At 49.0% G+C, this 16403-nt stretch overlaps 1 protein-coding gene across 1 annotated transcript; it reads left to right on the plus strand.

Annotated features, from left to right (window-relative positions):
• The first annotated feature begins 8608 nt into the window (after positions 1 to 8608).
• Positions 8609 to 13809, plus strand: LOC143363378 (uncharacterized). Its single transcript, XM_076803975.1, has 2 exons — positions 8609 to 10541; positions 10634 to 13809. The coding sequence occupies exons 1-2, from the start codon at positions 8609 to 8611 to the stop codon at positions 13807 to 13809; spliced, it is 5109 nt and encodes a 1702-aa protein (XP_076660090.1).
• Positions 13810 to 16403: the final 2594 nt, after the last annotated feature.

The following is a 16403-nucleotide window of genomic DNA, read 5'->3' on the forward strand; positions in this document are numbered from 1 at the left end:
TGATGAAGAAAATCATGAGGAATACTAGCAGACTTGTTGAAGGATTTTGTAGCCAAAGAAAAACTCTTTCCGCGGTGGGGAGATATAAAGTAGTACGGATACTACTTTACAAACCCTCTTGAAGTTTGTCGCGGGACGGGTAGGTAGGTTAGATTACAGAGGAGACGAGAAACACGTGCACGAGGATAAGAGAGAGATTGAGACTGAAAAGTATTAAATACTATTAGTAAGAAATATAGGGAAGAATAGGCCGTAAATGCCGTTTCTCTATTTATACTTAATGGATCTGTAAATATTATAAATATTGTTTAATTATTGTTTAATAAATATCATCTCTATTTATAGTGAAACCCAATTTGGTTTATTCACCCACAAAACGCCACATAAAAGAAAGAGACATTATATATATATATATATATATAAATGTATATATCTTCTATGTCATGCCGTATTTGTTCTAGACTACAAAAATTGGTGTGGCGCGACGGTAGCGTGCCAAGCTTTCACCCCGACGACCAGGGTTCAAATCTTGCCTACTTACGCATTTTTTAAAAATTTTATTATGTTTTATCATTATGTATTTATATTTTCAATCGATTAACACGCATAAAATTGCATTCTGAATTATAAATAACATGTATTTATTTACTAACAACAGGATTATTTATTATTATTATATATTATTATTTATATAATAATTATATATTAAATTTTATAAATTTCCTGTGATTTTCCGGATTTCGAACAAGTTACTATTACGTTTGTGTGATGTGACATAAGTTCATCTACCTTTTCTTGAACATGTGCGGTCTTTTCTCCCTTATATGATATTATCCTTTCGAACGTTGACTGATACTGACATCCTGTCTGATCCGTAATTAGAATTGCGAGGTGATATTTTTTACTACTTTCCGATAATTTTCGGCGGCCTGCTATATTTTATTCCGCGCTTCTTCATTATGGACTTCAAGCTTCATGCATCAGTCATTTGTGTACCGAGCTCATTCCACGCGAAATCGGGCACATTTTCGAGTACTGCTGTGGGATTTTGTTCAAATTTGAATATGTTGTAGTCTTTGGCGACCTATGAACGAATGTCAAAGGATTTCTCGATATCTTAAAAATTGTTGATTTTAGATAGACGTGTTAAAAAAAGGATCACCCTTTCTTCATTACATTATAAAGTCAGAAAAGTAAAACCATAAAAGTATCTACTAAAAATGTTTCCCCTTCGTAATGACCCCTTTAGAAGGATGGAGAATTGAACATTGGCTTCACAATGAGCTGGAAAAGGACGCGGAGTGTCCCCGTTTCAGCTAGGTGAGTGGTGCGCTCCGCAATACCTGCAGACTTCGTTTACGACTAGACATGTGCGGGCCGCCCGGTATTCGGGTTCGGGTCGGGTCGCAGAAAGTCGGGCGGGCTCGATTCGGGCTACCCGAGAGTTTCGGGCTGCCTGCTCGACTTTGTCGGGCGGGTTCGGAATGAATCGGACAAGTTCGAGCGAGCGAGTTATCGCGATACCTGAGATTCAACTCTGCGTTCATATGAAATACATAATGGCAATAATGATACTTCTTTCATAGCTTAATTAACGTAATTTTTAATATATTTGGTTTTTTCATAATTACCGTAGGTATAATTGGCAAACATATGCATAATCTTTATTTGTATTAAATTTTGAAATAATGCACGTTACACGTGAAAAATTTAAGAGACAATATTTCTGGCATTCTGACGAATTTGTTCCTCCGAATGACTTGCATATGTATCGATAATGTCGTTAAAATATCCTTACGAAATTACATACAACTAGAACGTATGAAAATAAGGTAAATTATGACAATTTTTTACATTTTGTGCTGTTTTCTCTTAAATTTTTCACGTGTAACGTGCATTATTTCGAAATCATATATCATTGTTACCATTATGTATTTCATAACTCGCTCGCCCGAACTTGTCCGATTCATTCCGAACCCGCCCGACGAAGTCGAGCAGGCTTCCCGAAACTCTCGGGTAGCCCGAAACGCTCGGGCCGCCCGATGTGTCATGACGTATCGCGCGCCCGACTTTCTGCGACCCGACCCGACGATTCGGGCGCCCGACGATTCGGGCGCCCGACAATCGGGCGGCCCACACATCCCTATTTACGACTAAATGACCCTTTTTTACCTCGAGAACTATGGGTCATCCCTGTTGTAGTAATGTTTCGGCTTTTATTCAAATTTTAATATATGTAGTGTTTAGTGACCGAATCTCAAAGGATTTTTCGATCTCTTATAAATTGTTGATTTTACAGACATTTCAAAAAACGTGTCGCCCTTTTTCCATTAAATTCTAAGACTAGAACTCCCAAATCGACGATATGACCTTCGAATGACGAATAAAATTTTTTTTATCTTTTATTTGTTACGAGCCAGGGCTATGAGCGACGCGAGAGGCCAGCGAGGGGATTTTTACCCCAGTAATATGGTTTCAATTGTTAGTTAGGTACGCGGACGCACCCGATACGGAATCGAGGAGCCGCTAGGATAGTTGACGTCGAGGACGCACCTGATGCGAAATCAGGGAACCTCTGGGTGGTTGGTGTCAAACGCAGACGCACCCGATGCGAAATCGAGGAGTCACTAGGGAACACGCGGCGAACCCGATACGGAAGGAGGTTGTATAAGAGCGCGGACGCACCTGATGCGAAATCAGGGAGCTGCTAGGATACGGAATAACCCAATGCGAAATCGGGGATCCGCCTAGGATGGTATAATTTCGTGGACGCACTCAATGCGAAATCGAGGAGCCACTAGGTTGGAGAAATCTTCGTTGAATTGAATTTAAGTATTAGTAAGCCTCGTAACTTCTATATAATTTAATTGATACAATCCGAGCGGTTAGATTGTATCGTGTGGGAACGTTCAATTATTATATTAGAATTTTAGTCAATAATTAAGTGTACGCGAGTTAACAAACAAGACAATTTATTCTGAATTGAAATTATTACAAGTGTTGTTGTTTGTTTCGCGAATGAATATAATAAATGTACAATTAGAGGAATTGTTTACCTATGTTGCACGGTGTTGACGCACTGGCAATGCGGGGTTAGATGGCGATTGTTGAATGCCAAATAGAATATATACCGAACTAACGGAATCTATAAGGTTATGAATTGATTCGAAAGGGACTTTAACCCGATCTCACTAGACTTGACGCGACGTGACGTGACTGCACGAGTACTGAACCGCGTCTGAATCTTGACTGAACCGCTTCTCGACTAACCGAAGAGGATGAAAACGAATGGGTTTATATACCTTGAAAATGAAAGGGGTACTCTGTTTAAGATTTGATGTCGCGTAGGGTCACAGTCACATTTTTTGTCACTTCTAATGAAAAGCAGGCCTCGGTTAGATTTTCGTTAAAAGGGGTTAATGAAGGTTATCCGGGCTATTTCCTATCAGAATATTGATTAACGGATGCCAGAAGGGAGTGTCTAGAGATTTTGGTATAAAGAAGGCATACAGTATCTTTCGTTAATAAAAGGGCCTGTTGGGACGCTTTTCGTTCTCAGAAAAAGAGATTAGAAATTCTAATCGAAATAAACGTGGAGAACGTCTCCATACGTAACATATTCGTTATTTGAAATTTTTATTTAAACATATATTTTGCAGACAGTACCTTGCAGACTGCAAAGCCGACAACATGAAATTCTGGTTTTGAAGTATATTTTATGAAACCTGTAACCGTATCGATTACATATCGATCGGGCGGCGTGTCGCATGAGCGACGCGGACCCCCACCACGACGTCCCTGGTCGTCCTGTCATCCTTCTCTTAATGAAGGATCGCAGGATCCCCCACTAATTAGCGTGCGCGCGCATCGATCCCCACGCGATACGGATCGAATGAGGTCGATGCGCGACAAAATTAGGACACTCTACGTCTGGGCGCGAGCTTGTTCGGGTCTTGGAATTTCGGGCTGTCCGGTACGCAGCGAGCGAGTCAAGCCGACTCAGGAGCGATACAGTCAAACCGACTGCGTTCCTTCGTCTCGTGATAACCTCAAACTGAGGAAGTGTCGTACAAACCGCACGACACGGGTCCATAAAGTCCTACAGGCGGCAATCAACGGCCGTAGCTGTTGATCAAATAATAACTACAACGAGACGAAGGCAACTGTATCGGTCCCGAGTCGAATTCTCGACAAAGGGAAGTTGATTTTCTTGCTCGTTTCGGGATACTTCCGTGCGGAGATTCGCGGCATATTTCGTACCGAGTCAGTGCGGTTAACGTCATTCCACCGACACCGGAACGCCTCCGAATCCACTGACTAGTGACGACGGAGGCGATCCTCAGGGTCGGCTGTCTGACCGACGCCTCGTACGTGTCGTCATTCGGGCACTTTTCCTGCGTGAGCAGCGAGCGCTCGTATGCTACGACGACTCACGTTCGTTCGGGAAATTCGCGATACGGTAATCAGAGTCAGTACGGTTAACGTCTTTCCACCGACACCGGATAGTCTCCGAACCCACTGAATAGTGACGACGGGGGCGATCCTCAGGGTCGGCTGTCTGACCGACGCCTCGTACGTGTCGTCATTCGGGCACTTTTCCTGAATAATCAGCTAGTGCTCGTATGCTACGACGACTCACGTTCGTTCGGGAGAATCACGACAAGAACGCGTAACCCCCGGGACAGCGTGACGTGAGTAACGTACGATGAAATCATAAGAAAGGGACCCAGACGTGGAGCCAGGACAGGGCTCGGGTAACTGCCTACGCGATGGCACGATTGTACGAAGTCGCGATAGATTAGGCGCGAATTGCGAACAGCATCGATTTAGCAACCGTCATATTGCAGTCATTGTACATACAACGAATACCAGAATATATCTTATTTCTACCTCCAACATCGTCTCCGAATGATTCAAAGTTAGTTTGAACCTCTCCGTCTTCCAGTGCCTGGAGGCACGAACCTTATCTTACTAGGGTCGTAACCGTCCCTATTTCTCTATCTGAAACTCAACATTGATACGTTTTCTCTCACGCGCCTTCCTCGTGTGGAGGCGACAGCGTACGCGTGGTCTGCGTGCGTCCACGACCTCGCGTGGAGTCGGCCGGTCGGGGACGGGTTCCGTATTGCCTGGTTCGTTCCACCAACACCGGAGTGTACCCGAACCCACTGAATAGTGACGACGGGGCAGTCCTCAGGGTTGGCCGGGTGAGCTAAGGTCTTGTACGAGTCGTCATCCGTGCATACTCCCCGAAGCCTCGGCTTGGTGCACGGGTGTTACGACGACCCTAGTCGTCCGGCGGAGTCGCGACGACAAGGTTTGGATGCGGTCAAGGTCGCTCCTCCATTACCGGAGATCATTCTGACCCGCTGCAAAGTGATCGCGAATGATCTTCTCAGGGTTGGCTGAGCGATCGTAGCCTCGCACGAGTCGGCATCCGTGTGCGTCTCCCGAGAGATCGGCAGCGTGTACGGGTGTTGCGACGGACCTCGATACAGCGGGCGAGATCGCTCGGACGCGTCGGGACGACCGCGTATAAAGACACGGCAGTAAAACAAAAAGGGAGAATAAAACGGTTACAAACCCTAATTGTCAAGTAAATAATCACCACGTTCTCGTGGTTTTCATTGAGCAATGACACCTTTCTTGTAGAACATATTCAATTCACATACAAACTAACATCTATACATAATCAATCAGAATTCTCCATTCTTCTGAACGGTTCATTTTGAAGGGGAAATTTCAGGGAAAGTGACCACATTTTTTCCATAATTCGCAAGCGAAGCCCGTTCATCGACAATGTAGGCAGATATTGCAAACTTCGCCTGTAATTTCTAAAAATAGTCCTCAAGCTGCAAAAAAGAAATTATTGCTAAACCTCTTCTACTGTCACATGGACAACAACATATTTCATTCTAGTTAGTTACTGGAATATAACGGATATTTCGAAGCAACCTGACGTTACGAGACGCGTAGCGACACGTGCAAGGGCCAGAAACCTTTCCAAATTGCCGCTTCAATGTTGCAACGAGCAGTTTATAAATGGTCAATTGCCATTCCCAAAGGTTCAATACATGTCTGTACAGAGCCCAAATTTCGAATTTCTACCTCATCGGGGAGTAATTAACAATATTCGGCAGCATGCCGCCGGTCGCGAGGCGTTCGAAACAAGCCTGACGTTACGAGCCGCGTGGCGACAAGTGCAAGGGTCAGAAACCTTTTCAAACTATCGCTTCAATATTGCAATGAGCAGTTTATAAATGGTCAATTGCCATTCCCAAAGGTTCAATCCATGTCTGTACAGAGCCCAAATTTCGAATTTCTACCTCATCGGGGAGTAATTTACAATATTCGGCAGCATACATATCATACATACGTAAACCTGTACTATCGATCTGCATTATCGACCGTATTCTATCGCAACGTACAGTGTTTGCCGCGGAGAGACCGTGGCGCTAGTAACCGGAACCGCAAAATTGTGCCTTTTTTTCTAGTCATTTTACGTCTTAAATAAGTAAGTAATCAATTAAAAATGCATACCACCGTGTTTGTACATGTCTTCGCTATGTCTGTATAGAGCCCTTTTTTCGATACGAACACTAAATCTCCCGAAATTAAGAGAATCTCTCAGCGGCAGCCATCTTGTGACGTCATACTTGCTTCAGAATTCGAATTTTCTGCCGAATATTGTTAATTACTTCACGATGAGGTAGAAATTCGAAATTTGGGCTCTATACAGACATGAATTGGACTTTTAGGAAACACAAGTGACCACTTTTAAACTGCTCATTGCAATATTGAAGCGATAGTTTGAAAAGGTTTTGACCCATGCATAAGCATATGGATTTTAAACCTTGCCGGCCCCCTTAACGCGTCTCTTTCTTTTCCATACCTTGTCCTTCTTTGCGTCCGAAAGATTAACCGTTACACACGTAATTATTATCGGAATCATATCATATTTGGTTTCATTTTCATTAGAAAAATGCCACGAATATTTTGGTGATAGTCCCACAAAAAAAATAATGAAAAATAAAGAAGTTTTCTTACTAGATTAGTAGTGGTCTCCTGGTCTCACATCGATATACCCAACTCGTGTCATTTTCACACTTCTCGGCGGCCCTCAGTGGTCCGGATCAGAAAAGTAAGTGACATTTTGTTATAACTTTGAACTATTAGAGATATTGCAATGAAATCTTTACCAAAAATATTTTTAAAATGACCATTTTTTAATGGTTGATAATTAAATGTTTTGCATTTGTTAAATAATAATTTTTAATTTACTTTCATTAATATTTTTGATGAAAATAAAAATCGTTTAAATATAATATTTCAAACTATTTTTAACTTTTATGTATATATATTACATTTATGATTCATTCTTGTAATGTTTTATGGGACACATAAAATGTAGATTCGAGAAATCTTTTTGTATCTACCGCGTACAAATATGAAATATCTTAATTAAAGTAATAAAAAATAATATTAAAATTAAGTTATAATAAGAATGGATAGTATCAAATGAATAATATCAATAATTACGTTATTAAATTGGTAATAGACGAATGATAGACTTTTAAACTGTTTTTTCATTTATTAAATTAATAGTTCTAGTGCTTCTGGGTCCAACGATTTTGGTTTTTTATTACTTAATTGTTTATGAAATGTAGGTAATGCATTAAAAAACACTTAATTAAATGCACTGAATATAACTTAATTATACGTAGAATAAGTATATATCACACACAAAGCCATAAATGCAACGAAACGAAAAAAATAGAATATAAGGTTTAAGTAATAGAAAAAATATCTTGAATCATTCAAAACGAGCCTCTCTTAATGATGTTCTTTCAACTAAATGCCAATAGCAACTGACTGCCTCCTACGAGATATAAACTTTTTCTAAATGTAGTGGCAAACAATACATTATACTCTATATGTAATCTAAACAGTTCGTTAGGAGTGTTTAGAATCAGTTTCATGTTTCACAAGCCTTCGACGATGATAGATATGTATAAATAGCAATAGGTAAATGTAGCAATAGCATTAAAAAACTGTTATTGTTTATTATCTTTCTTAAGTAATATTGTATCGGCAATGCAAGCGAGCAACCGAAAATAAAGTCGAGCACCGGCATTCCCGTCACCTCTCCTCTCCGCCGCTGACTCAAAACACACGGCGCTCACCGCGGAGCACCGACGTCATCGTGTCGTCACGCGCGTAACCGTCACCGGCGTCAGCGAACACGGCAACCAGCCGGTTTCCAAAAGTCATTCAAAATACAGCATTCTTGAGCTACTGACGACGTTCAACTAACGAGATACCGCGTTCTAGACTTCGTATCTTCGGTCTGCGTTCGTTAATTAAGTTGTCCGCGTCTTTGTGTTCGCGTACTGTACACCATTGTCATCGCCTCTGTTAAATACACGTTTAGTTGCAACCGCGAGTGTATTTTCTCCTATCAAGACTCCCACGTATTTCCATTCCCGTTGACCGCGCGTACATTTTTTCTGGTCCTTCGAGCCGGATCTTATCGAAATCGGTAACGTTCGGAAGCGTAAACCAGCATCGGGAGTGCAAGTGAGGTGTCTAACGTCTCGCATAAGTCATCATGTCGACGATATCGGACTGCGTACGTCGTCAACTCGAGCTGTATGGGCTCATCTCGCGAGCCGCTACAAACGCGAAAAAGGCGGGAACAGATCTGCGCACTTCGCATCACCTTCGCGCGCGGCTAACCACGCTGGAGAGAAATTGGGAAAAATTTCAAACCGAGCACGACCTCATCCCAACCGCCGGGGAAAAGGGCAGCGACGTAGCCACCTACGTCTCGCAGGACACGCGCTCGGCTTGCGAAGAGGCTTACATCTCCTCCTATGCGGCTCTCCAGAAAGAGCTCCAGGAAGTCCTTAAAACGGAGGCCTCAACCTCGAAGGAGGAGTCGCCCGGTTCCAGCTCGCCACATCCGCAGCGGCTGCCGCGTCTCGATTTGCCGAAATTCAGCGGAGAATATACGGACTGGATCTCTTTCCGAGACCTCTTCTCCGCAATGGTGATCAGCAACCCCAGCATCCCCAACTTCGAGAAGCTGCAGTACCTCAAGATGTGCTTGAGTGGAGAAGCCAGCCAGCTGATCGCCGGAGTCGCCGTTACGGACGATAATTTCAAACCCGCGTGGAAGGTCGTCACCGACCGCTACGAAAACAAACGCGTGCTCGTCGACATCCAGCTCGACTTGTTGTTTTCGCTGAAACGCCTAACGGCCGAGTCGGGCGTTGAACTCAAGCGGCTCCACAACACGGTTCGCGAGGCAACCGGCGCTCTCACCAGCCTCGGATGCAATGTCAAGGAGTGGGACCCGATCCTAGTATACTGGGTGACCCGTCGAATGGACTCCGAGTCCTTGCGCGCGTGGGAGATCGCTATCGGAGACGCTTCAGCCCTTCCATCGTTCCTCACGCTCGAGACCTTTCTTCTCGGCCGCGTGCGAGCGCTCGAATCGGTCGAACGCTTGACTCCCTCCACCTCTGTCCAGACGAAACAACGCGTCAAGCCTGTCCTCGCGCTCCACACCGCTGCAGCCTCCTCAGCGTGCGTACTCTGCAGGGAACCCCACTACATCGGCGCGTGCTCCCAGTATCAGGCAAAGTCAATGGCAGCTCGGAAGGAGATAATAAAGGAGAACCGCCTCTGCTTCAATTGCCTAGGGAAGCATCCTCGAGCGGAGTGCCGGTCGTCCAGGAGATGCACCAAATGCGGCGCTCGTCACCACTCATCGCTGCACGAGGCGACGAACAACACCAGCTCCACTCCGGCGTCTCGGGATTCCGCGTCCGCGTCCACGCCAGCCGCCGCGCTTCTCGCAGCCTCTCCAGCTCCTACTACTGGTCATCCCGCCTGCACGCTCATCGGAACCGCGCTCGTCAAGATCGTCGCTCCCCACGGCGAAGAGGTCATCGTACGCGCGCTTCTCGACTCAGGGTCCGAAATTTCGTTCGTTCCAGAGTCGCTCGTACAGCAATGCCGTCTCCCCCGCAACGCGTCATCATTGCCCATTCAAGGCATCGGAACCGGAAGGACCCTCTTCACTCGAGGAGCAACGACCTTCACGTTCACTCCAGCCACCGACTGTTCGGTCAAACACGAGGTGGCCGCGTTCATTCTCGCGAAACTGACCAATTATGCCCCAGGCTCTCCTCCCAACACTGGGAAGTGGCCGCATCTCCGAGGCCTGGATCTGGCTGACCCGGACTTCCTCGGCGCCAGACGCATCGATGTCGTCCTCGGAGCGGACGTTTACAGCCGGGTCATCCTGCCGGACATTAGACGAGGTCCAGAGGACCACCCGACAGCGCAACTCACCACGCTCGGCTGGGTCCTGACGGGTGCAGCATCCTCCTCGACGACCGGTCAACCTGCGCACGCTAAGGTCAGCCTCCAGTGCTCGGTCGACGACGAGCTCCTCACCTTGCTGCAGCGGTTCTGGGAGCAAGAGGAGTGCGCAACACCCCGACGACCGGTACTGTCACCCGCCGAGGACAAATGTGAGAGGCATTTTCGAGCCACGCACTCGCGCGGTACGAGCGGCCGGTACATCGTCCGACTCCCGTTCAACGTGACCCCCGCGTCCTCGGAGACTCCCGCGAAACCGCGCTCCGAGTACTCTCGCGAACGGAGAGTCGCTTCGCCAACGACCCCGCCCTGCATCGCGCGTACGCGTCATTCCTCGACGAGTACGCGAAACTCGGCCACATGCGACCGCTTACGGAGGAAGAACACCGAGTCGCTCCCGCGTATTACCTCCCGCACCACAGCGTTTTTCGCGATTCGAAGATCCGCGTAGTTTTCAACGGATCATCCCGGTCCAAGACCGGCATCTCGTTAAACGAGTGCTTGTTCGCCGGCGCGAAATTACAGACCGACCTCGCGGACGTGATACTTCGCTGGCGCTTACACCCGATCGCGTTCGCCACAGACATTGAGAAGATGTATAGGCAGGTGTCGATGCACCGCGACGATCAAGCATGCCAGCGAATCCTATGGCGTCGCGATCCCTCGGGCCCCGTCGCCGAGTACGCCCTAACGACCGTCACCTACGGTCTCAAATGCGCCCCCTTCCAGGCGCTTCGATGCGTCCAGCAACTCGTCGCGGACGAAGGGGACCGGTACCCACTCGCAGCGCCTATACTACGCACCGAAATCTACGTCGACGACATCCTGTCCGGTGCCGCGAATGTCGTCGAAGGCCGAGCCAAAATTCGGCAGCTCAACCAGTTGGCAGCGGCGGGCGGCTTTCGCCTGCGAAAATGGATCGCGTCAGATACCGACCTCCTTGTCGACCTCCCCCGCGACGCGCTCCGTGCGTCTGACGAGCGAGAGCTAACCGCCGACTCCATGTACAAAACGCTCGGACTGTACTGGAACGTCACCAACGATAGCTTTCGATTCGAGTTCGATCTCGCCGCGAAATCCAACGCAACCAAACGCTCGATTCTCAGCGTCATCGCGACCCTTTACGACCCGCTAGGATGGATCGCGCCAGTCACCGTAACCGGGAAAATTTTAATGCAGGAGCTCTGGACGCGCGGATTAGGATGGGACGAGCCATTGCCGGACGACTTCGCGTCGCGATGGGAGCAGTTCGCGGCCTCACTCGTCGTTCTTCGTGCGAATTCCCTGCCGCGTTGGATCGGAGCATCGCTGGACAGCGACGCACTCGAGCTCCACGGCTTTTCCGACGCGTCGAACCACGCCATGGGAGCGGTAGTATACCTGCGATCGCGTCGCGACGACGACACGATCAGCGTCGCAATTATGAGCGCTAAAACACGCGTAGCGCCCTTGAAACGCGTCACGATTCCGCGACTCGAGCTGACCGCGGCACTAATACTCTCGCGCCTCGTCGCGCACGTTCGGGAAGCCCTCGACCGTCGATGCGTCTCAGTGCATCTGTGGACGGACTCATCCGTCGCGCTAGCCTGGATACGGGGCCACCCCTCCAGATGGAAGGACTACGTCCAAAACCGCGTCCTACAAATACACGAGCTAGCCCCGGATGCAACTTGGCATCATGTTCCGGGCTGGGACAATCCAGCGGATCTCGCTTCGCGCGTTGCAACCCCGCAGACTCTCGCCGACGCCTCCATCTGGTGGAGGGGCCCCGCATGGCTGGCTAAACCATCGCCGTCGTGGCCAGTGGAGTCACTCGCGCCCGACCCACAAATCGACCTCGAAGCGCGCAGCCACGGCCCCCGCGTGACCTCCCACCTCGCGACGATCAGCGACACGTGGATACCGATCCATGCGTTCTCGTCGCTAACACGTCTAACACGCGTTATCGCGTGGTGCCTCCGCGCGATTTCACGGCTCCGAAAATCGCGGAACGACCGAACTCCGCACAGCCGTCTCAGCGTCGCGGAGCTCAACCGCTCGCGTCGCGTCTGCGTTAAACAAACGCAGAACGAGTACTTTCGCGACGAGCTACTCGCGCTGCGAGAGGGAAAGCACGTGTCGCGAAGCAGTCCGACGTACAACCTGACGCCCTTCCTAGATGAGGACGGCATCCTGAGAGTGGGCGGCCGACTCCAACACGCGGGCTGGACCGTCGACCGAACGCATCCGATCATTCTCCCGCGAGCAGTGCCTTACTCCGACCTCGTCATGCACCACGCACACCTCGCGGTGCTCCACGGCGGCGCACAATTAACACTCGCACAGCTCCGACGCGAGTATTGGGTAATCGGCGGACGCAGCCCGGTTCGGAGGCTCGTCAACCGATGCGTAGTCTGCGTGCGAAACCGGGGACGCACGTGCGAACAGCTGATCGGTCAGCTACCAGCCCGCCGCGTAACGCCGTCTCGCGCTTTCCTACACGCGGGAGTAGATTACGCCGGACCGTTCAAGCTTAAACTCAACTCCGGCCGCGGTGGCAAAATTCAAAAGGCGTTTGTCACGTTGTTTGTCTGCTTCGCGACAGGAGCGGTTCATCTCGAGCTCGTCTCGGATTACTCGACGAACGCGTTCATTGCGGCATATAAACGGTTCAGCGGCAAGCGCGGTATCAGTCGCACGATAACGAGCGACTGTGGCACGAATTTTGTTGGTGCCGACGCCGAGCTCCGCCGACTCTTCAAGCAAGCGACCCGACAGAGCCCGAACATCGCTGACGCGCTCGCGAACGACGGCACTCAGTGGCGTTTCAATCCACCGTCCGCCCCGCACTTCGGCGGGAAATGGGAGGCGGCGGTCAAATCCATGAAGCACCACCTGCGTCGCGTGGCCGGCGACGCGAGCCTAACGTTCGAGGAATTCGCGACGTTGTTTACACAAGTCGAAGCGGTGCTCAACCCGCGGCCGCTGTGCCCCCTCACCGACGACGCTTCGGATCTGTCCACGCTGACCCCCGGCCACTTCCTAATAGGAAGCCCGCTCACCGCGTTACCGGAACCGGACCTGAGCTCGTTACCGACAACGCGTCTCTCTCGTTGGCAACGACTCCGGCAAATCCTCGACCACGTTTGGCATCGGTGGTCGACCGAATACCTCCACCGATTTTTCACGTCCGGGAAATGGCGCGAGCGACAGGACAACCTTACCATCGGAGCGATGGTACTCGTCAAAGACGAGCGGTTCCACCCGACGAAGTGGCCGCTCGGCCGCATCACTGCGGTGCATCCCGGCGCGGACGGCCTCACACGCGTCGCCACCGTCCGGACTCAAAGCGGCATCATCACGCGACCGGTAGTCAAACTATGTCCTCTGCCGGTGGCCGGCGCGACTGGTGACACACCGGACCGCGAATGTAGCTCGTAAGCGCACGAAACTGCATCACACATGACATGTCGGCTCACGTATCTGTTGTCGTCTCGCGGATTCGGCAAGGCGGGCGGCAAATGTATCGGCAATGCAAGCGAGCAACCGAAAATAAAGTCGAGCACCGGCATTCCCGTCACCTCTCCTCTCCGCCGCAGACTCAAAACACACGGTGCTCACCGCGGAGCGCCGACGTCATCGTGTCGTCACGCGCGTAAACGTCACCGGCGTCAGCGAACACGGCGAACAGCCGGTTTCCAAAAGTCAGTCAAGATACAGCGTTCTTGAGCTACTGACGACGTTCAACTAACGAGATACCGCGTTCTAGACTTCGTATCTTCGGTCTGCGTTTGTTAATTAAGTTGTCTGCGTCTTTGTGTTCGCGTACTGTACACCATTGTCATCGTCTCTGTTAAATACACGTTTAGTTGCAACCGCGAGTGTATTTTCTCCTATCAAGACTCCCACGTATTTCCATTCCCGTTGACCGCGCGGACAGGGAACGTCACGAATCCAACCGCCACGGCGTCCAAACGGTACGAGTTCAATCGGCACGGCGTCCAAACGGCACGAGTCGAATCGGCACGGAGTCCAAAAGGAACCCGTCCAATAGGGACCTGCCCAATCGGTCGAGTCCAACTGGGCATCACCCGAGCCGTAGCCTTATCGTCCACAGAGGCAGAGTATGTGGCAATGGCAGAAGCAGTAAAGGATGCAATATACTTCTCAGAGTTTCTCAAAGAAGTAGGATTTTATGCGTTTTCGAAAATGACTGTTTACAATGATAATCTTGGCGCGCAGTTACTGGCGTAGAATCCTATTGTACATCCGCGTACTAAGCATATTAATCTTAGATTTCATTTTTTGCGTGATGTTTTCAAAGAAGATAATTTTAAGTTAGAACATTTATCATCCGAAAATATGCCGGCTGATGTACTCACGAAACCTCTGCCTAAGTATAAACATCATTTTTGTATTAAACGTATGGGAATTGAGCTATGTAATGATCGTTAATGATGCTCGCATTGGGAGGAGGTGTTGTAACGGTGCAATTCGAGCACCCTGTATGTGTGTTGTGCGCATGCGCTAGCGCGGTTGTAGCGTCTTCGCGCTTGGCGGTTTTTTCTCGTTCGCTGTGTGTGCTTTGCCTTGGACACGTGTACTACGCACAATGTTCAATATTATATATCTCTATGTTAATACATAATACAAACAACAAACGCATCACTTCCGGCGTAACTTCTCATTTCATCCTAACAAATACTGTTGGAAATTTGCCCTAATATCGCGCACCTTGCGCCATCTTTACGTTCCGTTGTTTCTATGCTCGATACTATGTTCGATACTACGATCGATGTATATAACCTAACATTTGTATACGCGTTTCTGTATTCGTTCCATGTGTAATTAAAACGTTGTTATTGGCAAGACCAGTGTCGTGTTTCACCCAGAACTTTTCCACAGGTTATGGGCCCAGAACTTTTTCCACTGCGCCAAAAAAAGTGAAGTTAGAAATAAAAATCGTGCAAAATCGCTCTTCTCGCCACGTGCTCGCGCCGAGAAAGGAAAGCGAGTGTTCGGAATTCTGCACGAGTTCCGGCAAGGAGGCGGATGACGGTTCCCCCAAACACTACATGCGCTATTTAATTGAGACGTCCAGTGGGTACCTGTCGCGCTATCTATGAGTGCGACACGATACAGTTTACCTGTTGCTAATTAGTAGGATTTACGTGCTCACGTGTGGTGTCGCGAGCCGTCATCCGCCCTCCCCACTCTCTATCTTCACGCGACGAGGAAGATTTCCGGTCTGTCTATCGCCGTTTTTCGCCACGTGTTCACGCGCAGTCTTTTTCTTCCTGTCCGTTTTCGACAAGTATCACGCCGCCGGAGAAATTGTGAATTTCAATAGTGTGCAAGTACGTCCCGTAAGGGAAAATTAAACTACTGGTCTAACTTAAATGTCTAGCGAGGACGTTTTCCTTTTGATTTACGGCTGCTCCTCCAACCTCACGTTTTTCCATAACCACGTTGTGTTTTCCGCTCCCGATCGGCATAGCACGGAGTGGACTGGAAACACTCCAGCCACCTCCTTTCGTCAATTACTCGGCAATTTAATATTTCGCAACAGTAAATTTGGTCCTTCGAGCCGGATTTCTGCGGAACGGAACTTCACATTCGTCGCGACCACGCGAAAACGTGAGAGTAACGGTCAGGCTTTTAAAGGTTTAACGCGCGCGATCTTCGTTACCGAAGTCTCGTGTACGGGCGCTTCAATCTACCGTGTATCATGAGTTTCGCTTTTCGATTTCCCGAGAAATCTGTGGACATGGATGACCTCGAGGATCTTCTCGTCGAACAACGACTGGCCATCGGCACATTAAAGGTTAATGCATATCTCACCGGCCGGCCGACCGGCCGTTTTTCCCCGTTTATAAGCATTTTGGGGTCCGGGACAGCCATTAGAGAGGGTTCGAGAGGCTCGGAACAAAGGCACAGCGTGTCCTCTGCTACCAGAACCCCAGGGGTTCGCTGCCCAATGCTAGAGCCGGCCGACGAGAAGTCGACTAGTCGGCCGGCTCGTGGCGTGGCAGTAC

Source organism: Halictus rubicundus, unplaced genomic scaffold, assembly GCF_050948215.1.
Source record: "Halictus rubicundus isolate RS-2024b unplaced genomic scaffold, iyHalRubi1_principal scaffold0045, whole genome shotgun sequence".
In the NCBI taxonomy this organism is placed as follows: Eukaryota; Metazoa; Arthropoda; class Insecta; order Hymenoptera; family Halictidae; genus Halictus; species Halictus rubicundus.

Excerpts from the sequence above, each read along its gene's own strand:
- LOC143363378 (XM_076803975.1), top strand. The coding sequence starts at position 8,609 with ATGTCGACGATATCGGACTGCGTACGTCGTCAACTCGAGCTGTATGGG. Across the intron at positions 10,542-10,633 it reads GTCACCCGCCGAGGACAAAT|ACTCCCGCGAAACCGCGCTC; the intron begins GTGAGAGGCATT and ends GCGTCCTCGGAG.